Source organism: Papio anubis, chromosome 11 (genome assembly GCF_008728515.1).
Source record: "Papio anubis isolate 15944 chromosome 11, Panubis1.0, whole genome shotgun sequence".
Taxonomy (NCBI): domain Eukaryota; kingdom Metazoa; phylum Chordata; class Mammalia; order Primates; family Cercopithecidae; genus Papio; species Papio anubis.
Genome location: NC_044986.1, coordinates 83,728,506 through 83,741,084, shown reverse-complemented (window position 1 = coordinate 83,741,084; position 12,579 = coordinate 83,728,506). Strand labels below are relative to the sequence as shown.

The 12,579-nt window shown below is 50.4% G+C and overlaps 1 protein-coding gene across 2 annotated transcripts in view; it reads left to right on the top strand.

The window, feature by feature from the left end:
- The window catches only part of ALOX5 (arachidonate 5-lipoxygenase), a 60,715-nt gene that overhangs the window by 25,545 nt on the left and 22,591 nt on the right, over positions 1–12,579 (top strand). For both annotated transcript variants that reach the window (XM_021943220.2, XM_003903596.2), the window contains exon 4: positions 3,171–3,293. In XM_021943220.2, the coding sequence (XP_021798912.1) occupies positions 3,171–3,293 (123 nt within the window). The remainder of the gene's footprint in view (positions 1–3,170; positions 3,294–12,579) is intronic.

Here is a 12,579-nt window from a genome sequence, read left to right as displayed (position 1 = left end):
AGACTTAACATCTCTGTGTTGATGTGAATGCTGATCAGCTGTGCCTGAATTCCAGGAAAGAAGAGAGTACAATGAGGCATGTTTAGCCACCCATCCCTATTATGGCCTGAACTAATTTTTCAGGTTAACTTTGAAATGCCCTTGGCCAAGGGAAGGGTCCATCAGTCAGTTGCAGGGCTTAGAATTTTATTTTTGGTTTATATGTTTCTCATGGTTTCATTTATGGCTTCCATTTCTTTGTAGTTTTGCCCTGTATTGGGGTTACATGTTCTTCTATTTTGCACAAAGCACTTCCTGGCACGTAGTAGGTGCTCCATAATTAAGTTATTGAATGAACACCTTCTCTCTTCTAGGTGTTAATGAGTTTAGTTTAAACCTTTCTCCTTACATATTTTAAATTCAGCCTAAAAGTTTCTCTGTACATAGTGAACTGTAACCTAACTGGACATGTAAACAGACTGTCACCTACTCTCATAGCAAGTAACCAAGTCTCAGCCAATCACAGCAGCCAGACTTCAGCCACTCACAGTGGCCAGCTGTTCAAACTGGGCTCAAGTAAGGCAAATGCTGAGCCATCACCAATCTGGCTCTTTCTGTACCTCATTTCCATTTTCTGTACATCAGGTTCCTTTTTCTGCCCATAAATCCTGTCCAACTACAAGGCAGCATCAAAGTCACTCTGAGCTGAATAAAATACCTAGGAATCCAACTTACAAGGTATGTGAAGGACCTCTTCAAGGAGAACTACCAACCACTGCTCAGTGAAATAAAAGAGGACAAAAACAAATGGAAGAACATTCAATGCTCATGGATAGGAAGAATCAATATCATGAAAATGGCCATACTGCTCAAGGTAATTTATAGATTCAATGCCTTCCCCAAGGTAATTTATAGATTCAATGACTTTCTTCACAGAACTGGAAAAAACTACTTTAAAGTTCATATGGAACCAAAAAAGAGCCCGCATTGCCAAGTCAATCCTAAGCCAAAAGAACAAAGCTGGAGGCATCACGCTACCTGACTTCAAACTATACTACAAGGCTACAGTAACCAAAACAGCATGGTACTGGTACCAAAACAGAGATATAGACCAATGGAACAGAACAGAGTTCTCAGAAATAATACCACACATCTACAGCCATCTGATCTTTGACAAACTTGACAAAAACAAGAAATGGGGAAAGGATTCCCTATTTAATAAATGGTCCTGGGAAAACTGGCTAGCCATATGTAGAATGCTAAAAATGGATCCCTTCCTTACACCTTATACAAAAATTAATTCAAGATGGATCAAAGACTTAAATATTAGATGTAAAACCATAGAAATCCTAGAAGAAAACCTAGGTAATACCATTCAGGACATAGGCATGGGCAAAGACTTCATGTCTAAAACACCAAAAGCAATGGCAACAAAAGCCAAAATTGACAAATGGGATCTAATTAAACTAAAGAGATTCTGCACAGCAAAAGAAACTACCATCAGAGTGAACAGGCAACCTACAGAATGGGAGAAAATTTTTGCAATCTACTCGTCTGACAAAGGACTAATATCCAGAATCTACAAAGAACTCAAACAAATTTACAAGAAAAAACAAGCAACCCTATCAAAAAGTGGGCAAACGATATGAACAGACACTTCTCAAAAGAAGATATTTATGCAGCCAACAGACACATGAAAAAATGCTCATCATCACTGGCCATCAGAGAAATGCAAATCAAAACCACAATGAGATACCATGTCATGCCAGTCAGAATGGCGATCATTAAAAAGTCAGGAAACAGCAGGTGCTGGAGAGGATGTGGAGAAATAGGAACACTTTTACACTGTTGGTGGGACTGTAAACTAGTTCAACCATTGTGGAAGACAGCAAGTTTATTAAGAGTGTAAAGCAATAAAGAATGGCCACTCCACAGGCAGAGCAGTAGCGTGGGCTGCTTGACTGAGCATACTTATAGTTACTTCTTGATCATGTGCTAAACAATGGGTGGATTATTCATGAGTTTTCCAGGAAAGGGGTGGGCAATTCCAGGAACTGAGGGTTCCTCCCTTTTTTAGACCATATGGGGTAACTTCCTGACATTGCCATGGCATTTGTAAACTGTCATGGCACTGGTGGGAGTGTCTTTTAGCATGCTAATGCATTATAATTAGCATATAATGAGTAGTGAGGATGACCGTAGGTCACTTTCATCACCATCTTAGTTTCATTGGGTTTCGGCCGACTTCTTTATCACAACCCGTTTTATCAGCGAGGTCTTTGTGCCCTATATCTTGCATCAACGTCCTATCTCATCCTGTGACTTAGAATGCCTAACCTCCTGAGAATGTTGCCCAGTAGGTCTCAGCCTTATTTTACCCAGCCCCTACTCAAGATGGAGTTGCTGTGGTTCAAACACCTCTGACATTTTCACAGCTTAAGTTTAGTCAATAAGTAAACAAAAAGAAAAGCAAAATAAACATTTTTGAAAACGCAAATGCCCAATGCCACAGGATAAGTTTCAAGGATGCCAGGATCTGAGCATGTTTATTGGATGCAGTGCATGGCTTGTCTTTGGGGAAGCTGTTTTGATTGTAATAATCTCTAAACCTGCTGTTAGCCAGCAGGTGAGAGAGGGAAGCCTTTAGCCGTCTGTGTCTGGGTCCCTCTCCCAGGCCACCTGCTGCCTTGTCGTCCTATTGTGAAGGCATAAGAACTGTCCCATTTCCCCAAATGCCACATGCAGGACATGCACGCAGTCCAGGGCACACACTGACCAAGCTGGCAGAATGGTGGACGTCCAGGTTGGGCGTGGCTGGGCAGCCTTAACGCCTTCTACCTCCAGTGACTGGCAAGGCAGGCCTCTGCTGTTCAGTGTCACCTCTAGTAAGTGAGGTCTCCCTAGACTACCTTTAGAACTTTTTATGCAGTAGTGTGCACCTGTACCACTGTAAGCTCAGTCTCAGGGTTCCCACTCTGATGCTCAGGGCACAGCAAAGTTGGTGCCGCTGGACTTTGGAAGAGGTCCCAGAAGCTTACTGGACACAGGGTCAGCCTGTGATGTGTTGACTTTAATTGTGGGTACATCAATCTTCCTGTGTAACACCGTCTGACAGTGTGGGCAGCCCTCAGCTGAAGGGGCAGACCAAAGGCCGGCATTTAACCCAATTTCTTCTCCTTTCTCATGCTCAGATGGATGGAGTGGAGCCCTGGCTTTCCCTTGAGCATCGATGCCAAATGCCACAAGGATTTACCCCGTGATATCCAGTTTGATAGTGAAAAAGGAGTGGACTTTGTTCTGAATTACTCCAAAGCGTAAGTTTACGAGAACTGAGGGACTCTGGGCAGCCCCTCCAGTGGCTGGTGCTGGGGGTGGGACCCTCACTCCTTTCCTGATGGGGCCCTTGGGTTGGGGGAACAGCCTAGCTGAGCCAAATGCTTTGATGATATGTTGGCCATAGAGTGGATTCTCAATGCACAATTGCAGGACAACCAGTATCTAAAAAAGTCACAACCTAGAGGACTCCAGACACCAGACATACATGTGTTTTTGGCCCAAAGCAGGCGTCTTTAGTTGGAATGCCTCTTCCCTGTCCACATCTCATCCCCTCTATGGCCACTTCAAAGGTGTGAAGGCTTTGTGTCCAGGCTGTCACCAAGATGGCAGGTGCTATGGTGAGAATGGCCAAAATGCCAGTGCTGATCCCATGACATACGTCCCTGGTTCCTCCATTACAACCCCACGAGGGAGTCACAGTCATTGTCTCCATTTAACAGTTGAGGAACTGAGGAATACAGAGGTCGAGTACCTTCCTTGCCCAAGGCCCCCAGCTAATAAGTGGCAGAAATATGGGTTCTGTGCACCTTTGTTTCATCTGAATGTCTGTAGGGCTTTTTAAAGCTTGCCCAGGCTATCAGGAGACTCCAGGCTGCTTGTTAAACATATGGATCCCCTGACCCTACCCCAGGGGTAGAGGAGGGGGTCTTTAAATCTGCACATTGACCTTGTAGGGAATTGTAAAAATCATGTCAGTTTGGTAAACCCTAAATCCATGGTTCTGAAACTGGACTAACCCTTATGTAATCCAAAAAGTATGTGAGACAGGTTTCAATCAATTTAGAGGTTTATTTTGCTAAGGTTAAAGACATACATGGAAAAAAGGAACACAAATCCACAGGAACAATTGGTGGTCTTTGCCTTTTTCCAAAGATGCCTTTAAGGGCATCAATATTTAAAGGAGAAAAGCAGGCTGGAGGGAAGAAAGGGATAGTCAGCATAGTCACATTACTGAATCCACATGTTGCAAAGGAAAAGGAGCAGGTAGGGGAATAGTCAGTTATGTATTCCTCTTGCACTCAGTACATCAGCACTTGATAAGGTGAACACTGAGAGCTACCTGTGGGGGTTTTTACCTTTTATCTGTAGCTATCTTAGTTCCTTGCATGACTCAGCTTTCAGCTTAATTTTTCCCTTTTGGCAGAGTGAATTGGGGTCCAAAGATTTTCATTTCCTCTTATACCTAGAATCCTCTGAGGAGCATTAGCACCTCCCAGTGCCAGGCCAACCCCACACCTACAGATGACAGTCTACGAGGGTGGGACCCTGGCCTTGGGTCTGCATACCTAGCAGGTAGACGGGGCTGAGAACTCAGCCAGTCTTCAAAGCTTAAAATAACATTATTTATTCTAAACACTTTGTAGGTGTTTTGGGGGGTACAATAATCTATTTTAAGCTTCATGGCCATCCTGGGAGGTAAATAATATTATTGACCATTTCTAGGTGAGGAAACTGAGTCTTCAAGGGTCAAGGTCAAGGAGTTTGCCTAAAGTCATTTAGGCAGAAATTGGCAAAACCAGGATTTGAATCTAGGTCTGTTTGTGTCCAAAGCTGGAGCATTTTTCTCCTACCACAATCAGGGTCTCCTAGAGAGAAAAAGTAAAACCAAGCATCTGGATTGGTAATGCAGCAGTACCCAACATCTCCCTGGAAACATCATGGAAGTTAAGGGCTCACTTCCCTTCCCCTACTCTGGGATTGGGATTGCTGATCAAAGCCATGTAGCTTTAGTGGGGTAGGTCCCAGACCAGGATGGGACAAGCAGGACAGAAGGCCCCTATGAAAGAGACAGTTTGGAGAGGATGGTAAGGATGGTGAGGTAGTAAGGTGGAGAGTAGTGCCACCTGGGCTTAGTAATGGTGGAGGAGGGAATGGAGGAATACAGGATGAATGGACAATCAAACAGATGGACAAGCAGATGGATGGATTGAGAGATGGATGATGAATGGATGGATGAAGGTAAGGAGGAAGGAGGGAAGAAGAGGTAGATGGTGGATGGATGGAGGGATAGATGAGAAATTGATATATGGATGGATGGATTCATGGATGGTGGGTGGATGGATGGATGGATGGATGGATGGATGGATGGATACTGAGATGAATGGATGGACAGATGGGTGGATGGATGGATTGATGGATTGATGGCGAATGGATGGTGGGTGGATGGAAGTGTAGACAGAGAGATGGATGGATGGATGGATGGATGGATGGATGGATGGATGAATGAATGGTGGAGTGAAAGTGAAGGCCAGACTGCCTTTCTTATGTCTGCTCAGTGTTTCTGAAGGTCATTTTCATCTCTGTGTCTCAGGAGCCTCTGTATCTTAGCAGCTGTCACAGATAGGTGCTCATTAAATCCTATTAAAATGAAAGTGTGACCCAGCTGGCCCCTGAGTGCCCCTGAGTGCCAACTGGGTCACGCTCCATTTTAACAGCATTTAATGAGTGCCTATCCTATGGTATAGGAGGTATGTGTGCACCTCCTTTTCATGTATCCCCATCACGGCTAACAGCCTAGATATGTGGTTCTCAATCCTGTGTGTTTAGTGTTACAGACTCTATACTGCCCACTCTGCACAAACCGTGGAAGGAGGGGCAGTCCAGCACAGTTATATTTTAGGGCTACTGGGGGATTCCAGTATATAGCCTGGATTAAGACCACTGGCCTGTATGCCTCCCTGGGCCTCCCCACCCCCCACATAAGGTTGCATCTATTTGCTGAGTCAAGTCCATCTGCTGGGTCCCAGGGAGTGCTTCCTCCTCTCCCAGCTCCACCATCTCTCCTGAGTGAGGGCAGGAGCATCTTTCCAGCTGCCTCCCTGGACTCCATCTCTCAAGACAGGGGGAGGGCTCATTCTCAAGTGCATGTATAACTTGTTGGAGGCTCGCTCTAAAAAGTAAATATAATTTCTTGGTTGGCTCAGCTGCAGGTGAGAGCCCAGATGTCTCTGCCCAGAAATGGAGACACATCAGTAGGAACGTGCCCGCCCCTGCAGTCTCTCGGGTCCTACATGCATAGGACGCTCCACCATGGGGATCCAGCAGGGCTTTGCAGAGCACCTCTAGTCTCTGACCTGGCTGTTTCCTGTGCCACACCCGCCTGCCCCACTTCTTGGCTAAGACATGGGTGAGGAGCCCCTTCTTGCAGAAGCTTCTAGAAGCCCCTGGCCTCAGTGAGGTCCCCTCCCCTGTGCTCCCCAGTGCCGCCCACCCTGCCCTCGGCCCCAGAAGTGCTGCAGCCCACGTTTCTCCACATCGTCCTGTCACTTAGCCCCTTGAGTGATGGCCTATTGACAGGAGAAGAGCAAAGGAATCCTGAAAGGCGCCCTTCTGCGCCTCTTGGCACAGCAGGCTGTACAGTAAGCTTAGCCCCGCCTCTGAGCACCGCCTCTGTGCCAGTACAGTGGATGGAGACCCTTAAGGTCTGCTGGGGAGAGAAGAGGTGTCCCTGCATTTGAGGAGCTGAGCCAAGGGGGCTGCACCACAAGGAAGCAGCTTAGAGGAGCCATTGTGGGGATGAGGGGTGCCTGGGAGAGGGCTCTGGGCCGGTGAGGGTGGGGGGGACCCTAGGGAAGTCATCTAAGTTCCCTGAGCATCAGTGTCCTCAAATGAACAATGAGACTCGGCCCCGGCTCCTCCTCAGGGTTGTTGTTAGATTAAAATGGGACCGCATACATCAGACCCTCAGAGAAGTTTCTCCCTAAAGACAGCCTTAGTCTTCTCCATTCTTGGTTCGGTCCCTCTGGGACCCCATCTCCACCATCACACACCGGCCTAGGGCTGCACTCTTGGAAGGGCCCCTGCGCTTGCGGGGTGGGCAGGGGACCCTCGCTCCACCTGGGCGTTCTCTCTGATGGGGCCCAGGAAGGCTTTGCAGCCGTGGGCCATCTGTCCAGGCCTTACTGGGCCCAGGCAGAGGTACGTGGGACCTGGAGAATGGCACAGGGGACTGCAGCGGAGAGAGACTGTGGGCACAGGTGTGGCGAGGCCAGGCCGCCGAGAGCCAAGTGGTTTGCGAAATTTCCTGGTGGTGTGGAGGGAAGAGCAGTTGATGTGTTCACCACCCCACAGCCTGTTTGCAGCCTGGAAGACGATTGCAGGGGGTGGCAGGGCTGAAAAGACAATGTCCCCGTTAAAGGAAATTGAGAAAGAGAGTTTCCTTCCTAGTGGGGCGGGACAGTGCAGATAGGCGGCCGGTCCTGGAAAGGTGGGGGCCAGGGGTGGGGGACTCACACGCCCTGCTATTTCCCTCTATGAGAATGGGCGGGAGCAGCTCCGGAAAGGGTCGCGGATGGAGCCGCCCTCACCCCAGGACGCCAGGGGTGTCTTCCGGTGAAGGCGGCATAGGAAGCGCCAGTCTGTGCCGCAGTGTAAGTAGAGGCGCTATGAGCCCGAGTTTCCCACGTCCAGGGATAAATAGGGAGCCGTGACAGTCAAGCCGCGCGGAGGTTGCCCTGGCCGCCTTTGCGGTCAGGTGAAGGCACAGAGAGAGGCAGGGAGGTCGGGCGTGCGCCGGCGGGCGAAGAGCAGGCCACTGGGGAGAGGCCGAGAGAGAATGCGGGGCACCAGGCCCGGGGGGTCATTTACAAGGGACGCTGGGCACGAAGGAGGCTGGGGCGAAGTTGAGTCCAGGAGTTGGGTTGAGGGAGCTGTGCAGCGTGGCTGAGCGGAGAAGCTGACGAAGGACTCCTGGTAAAGGACGGGGGAGAGGGGACCTGGGGGCAGGCAGAGGCCTGGGGGCTGCGCTCTGAGGGCAGCCCCTCCTACCGGCCCTGCCCCAGCCCCACAGGCTGGCCACATGCCCTGTGCTCCAGGCGACCCAGCTACATGGATGGCAGCGTCCTGAAGGGGGATGAGGGGTAGGGAGTGGATGCGGAGGCTCACGCCTGTAATCCCAGTGTTCGAGAAGGCCCAAGCGGGAGGACCGTTTGAGCCGGGGAGGTGGAAGCTGCAGTGATCTGCACCACTGAACTCCCGCCTGGACAACAGAGTGAGACCCTGTCTCAAAAGACAAAAACAAAAGGCACCAGGGGTGCAGGGAAGGAGCGATAGTCCCCCAGGCAAGGAAGGCTGCAGAGGGGCCAGGCCAGGAGATAAGGGCCCTGAGCTCAGTGGAAGGGCAGAGTGCCTGTGGAGGAAGGGAGGGACTCACAAGCACCAGGAAGGGTGAGGGCCCAGGCTGGGTGTCGGGAGAAGTGATGGCGAAGGAAAGAGAGGCGGGAAGAGGAGGGAGCCTGCTGGCCTGGCATTGGAAAGCAAAGCGTGGGTTTGTATATGGGAAGAAGACCCCATCCCCTCTTATCGTCATCCCAGCTCAGAAACCATTTGGCCCCGTCACCAAAGCACTCATAGGAACCGCTTTTCCTGTGACACAAGTAGAATTCTCCCACTTAACTTCCCAAATGCTACCCTGAAACCTCTGAAATCCTTGGAAATTTTCAAAATAATCCCCTCCTATTAACTGATGCCTATAAAACGTACTGACTTTCATTAAATTTTGTTGTGAGATCAGAGATGTGTCCCATTGTAAAATAAATTTGTTTGGAAAATGTAGGGGGGAATTCCATCTAAAATTTAGACAAGGCTAGAAAATTTCAATGTTATTTGCTAAGGTAGCATCATATTGTTGTTAAAAAGGCGTCATAAAATAAGACGAAGAGTTAATACAAAACATGAAGTCATGTTTCCCTCAACAAAAACGATCTGTTCTGTAGTCAAATTAATTTGGAAAACATTGCAACCTCTTCAGCGGTGGTTGTCAAAGTATAGCTTGCGTCAGAATCCCCTGGGGCCCTTGTTAAAATCTGGATGGCTACACTCACCCCCTAGTGTGGGTTAAACTCAGTGCCCACTGGCAGGAAACTGAAACTCGTGGCTGAAATCACCGAGGAGGCCGTCCCTGTTAAACCTCTGGCTGGGGACAGCTTGGTTTCCTCGCCGCTTCTGAGTAACTCTGGCACGCAGTTCCTCCTAGCCACCTGCTGTGCCTGGAAGGGGGCCAGCCCTCCTCAGCAGGCTTTGCCCCCGCCCTGCACAGCACAACTGTGGCATGAAAAATGGAAAAGCTGTTAGCAGAAGGAAAGAGCAGGGAGACAGAGGGCAGGTGAACCTCCATGGCCTCGTTAAAGGAAATTGAGAGAGTTTCCCTCGAGTGAGGCGGAACAGTAGAGAAATGAGGCCGGTCCTGGGAGAAGTAGGGGTGAGGGGTGGGGCTCACCTGGCACGCGACCAACAGCTGGTGCTCAGTTTGGGCCACAGTTTGGCACAGGAGAAAGCTGAAGGTGCAGGAGAAAGCTTGGTCACCACCCCGAGACCAGGTGATCAAGGTGGCTGTTACCTGCCTGTGTGACCTTACCTGGTGCCCTCTCTGGCCTGCAGGTTCCTTCTTTTTACAAAAGCGGATCTTTGAAGCCCTGAATATTCCAGTTATCTGTAAGGATATAGAAATATTTTGCCTCTAGATGACACGCAAATATGTTCCTCCTAACTCCACTTCTTCCTGGATCTGTGGCTTCCTCTGAAAACTGCCACATCCACCCTGTTTTCAGAGCAAACCTCCTGTTTTGAGGTCAAACAGACCCAGCTGGGGAGATGGTGACTCACTCCTGGTTCCTCCAAAGAACAGGGGTGAGCAACCACCCGGGACCTCAGGCGCCCCAGCACAGGGCCTCTTTCTGGAGCACCATCTGGTGCTGGGCCATCTTCAGGCCCTACAGTGCTCTCGGGGCTTGGGAAGGACTCTCATCTCCCAGAAATAAGTTCTTTTCCCCACCCAGACTGACACCAGATGCTACAGTGAGGCTTACTCCTCTAGTTTGACAAGCGTTCCTAGCCCAGGACACTCAGCTGACAAGAGGTGCTGGGGGAGGAAGGAGGCAGCAAGGCTGAAAGAAGCTTCTCTGGGTATTCCGGTGCCTGGCTGCTGGTCGTAGCCTTGGTGAGGCCACAGCAGCCTCCCTGGAAGGCTGCAGCAAGAATCTGGGTAAAAGCCCCTCCTTCCCCACGAGGAGCTGGATCCAAGTGAAGAAGGTACCAGAAGGACTGGAAGATGATGCTGGCATTATTCGACAGCTCCAGGTTGCTGTAGCACTGAGCACCTACTGTATGCAGCCCATCACAAAGCCGGCCACACCGCCCAGACTGTGCCATGGCAACTTCCAGCAGTGCACCCTCTTGGCCACCTGCAGGCTGCTTTTTTGTCCTGACACATGAGGAGAAAAAGGCAGTACTCACAAAGGCTTCCAGCCTTGTGGTCCCAGTACCCTCTCCTGAGCATCATGGCCTCCTCGGAGACCCAGGGTAGCCAGGACAAAGGAGAGAAGCATTTGCTAAGCTAAGGAAGGATGGAAGGGGATTGCTGTTCTGCCCGGATGCGCCCCTAGGCCTGGCAGGGCAAGCAGGACAGACCCCCAGTGTCTCCTGCTTATCCTAAGAGTTCTCCCGTGTGATTGCTCCAGTTTGCTGCCTTCATGCATGGTCACAGGGTAATTCCCCTGGTACGACAGAGCTGGGATGTCCCCAAGCCCTGTGTCCCATCAGCCAGGCTCTCCCCAGCCTCCATTCTCTGATTCTGCTGGATCAGGAGGATGTGGGGAGGTCCCTGACTCCCCAGATTTCCCCATGACAAGGTGTGTGTGTCTACAGCTCAGACCCAGCCACACTCCACCTGAGAAGTGGGGGATCCTGGCCACGTAGGGCTGCCTCCTCGGGGGTGGGCGGGAAGAGGAGCCACTGGAGGAATGCCCCGGGCACAATCCCCTGCACCAGGGTGAGGTCACCTTTTCGTCCACGAGGCGATGCTGCATGAGCCCCTCTGGACACTAGGAGGCCTGGGCTCAATGCTGAGTAAAGTGCAGGCATGACTGTGCCCTCAGCATGCATAGGGCAGTGGGCACCAATTCATACACATGAGTTTGCACCTAAGCTGCAGTAAGAGCTGCAGAGGAAATGAACAGAGACAGCATCACTCCAGGGAGCCCTCCAGACACACTCACCCCATATGCGCAGTAGGAGAATGGCGTAGCCTATTGGGACAGCCACATCAAAATACCACAGACCAGATGGCTTAAACTGCAGACATTTGTCTCTCACAGGTCTGGAGGCTAGAAGTCCAAGATCAGGGTGCCAGCCAATCCACTTGCTGGTGAGGGCCCTCTTCCCAGCTTGCAGATGTCTCTCTGTGTTCCCATAGTATGGTCACGTGGCAGAGGAGAGATGGGGACAGGGCATGAATAAGCCTTCTGGTGCCTTCCTTTTCTTAGGAGGACGCTAATCCCATCATGGGTGCCCCACCCTCGTGACCTCATCTAACCCTAATCACCTCCCAAAGGCCCCACCTCCTAATGCCATCATACTGGGGGTCAGGGCTTCAACATGTGAATTTGGGGGGCACAATTTAGTCCACAGCAGAAAAGAAAGGGGCACCGAGCATTCCAGCCTGAAGGAAACAGATGTGCAAAGGCCCAAGGCAAAGGCCTGAGCTCTGAGGGGCAGCCAGAGTCAAGGCTGAAGAGTGGGCAGTGATCGAGCACTGACAGTGGGGAGGAAACAGGCTAACTTGTTAATCTCAGTCTTTTGTGTGCCAGAGAGAGAAACTGAGGCAGCCTGTGTCATGGTGAACACTGGGCAGCATTCCCACACTCCTGTGCTGCACCCTGCAGGGTTATGGAGGAAGCCTGGGAAGCCTCTCCCCTCTTTTCCAGCTTTCCTGGACCCATCCCACACCCTGCCTCCTCCAGGAAGCCCTGGGGGTTGCTCACACACACATCTCACTCCTTGGTACCTGCAGCCTGCATTCTGAATTTAGCAAGCTCTGGCCTTGGGTTTCTATTTTCTCATCTTGTGCAGTGAGCATTTGGAAACTTCTGTCCTCAGCACCAAGCATGGAGCCATTTAGCAGAAAATAAATGAGTTTTCAAGTCAATTGAACTGTTCGTCTCCCCAAAATCCAGGCAACACAGTAGAGCAGCTGGATCTCTGTTCCTGGAAGCTTTCTCAGGGACTGGCCCACTGAGTGGGGGACAGCAAGTCCCTGACGAGTGAATGAATGAATGAATGAACACATGTCTGAATGGAATTCAAGGCACTGTAGGCTATTCTGGAGGGTACTGGCCTATCTCTTCGACAGGTGAGGTGCAGTAGGAACAGCATCCCGTATAGATGCCAGTTTCTGTCCTGGTTCTGAAAAGCCAATCACCTGTCTCTGCAGAGCTGCCTGGGGCCGTGGGGGGGTGTGTTGTGGGGACCCCTGAGAGCTCACTGTGA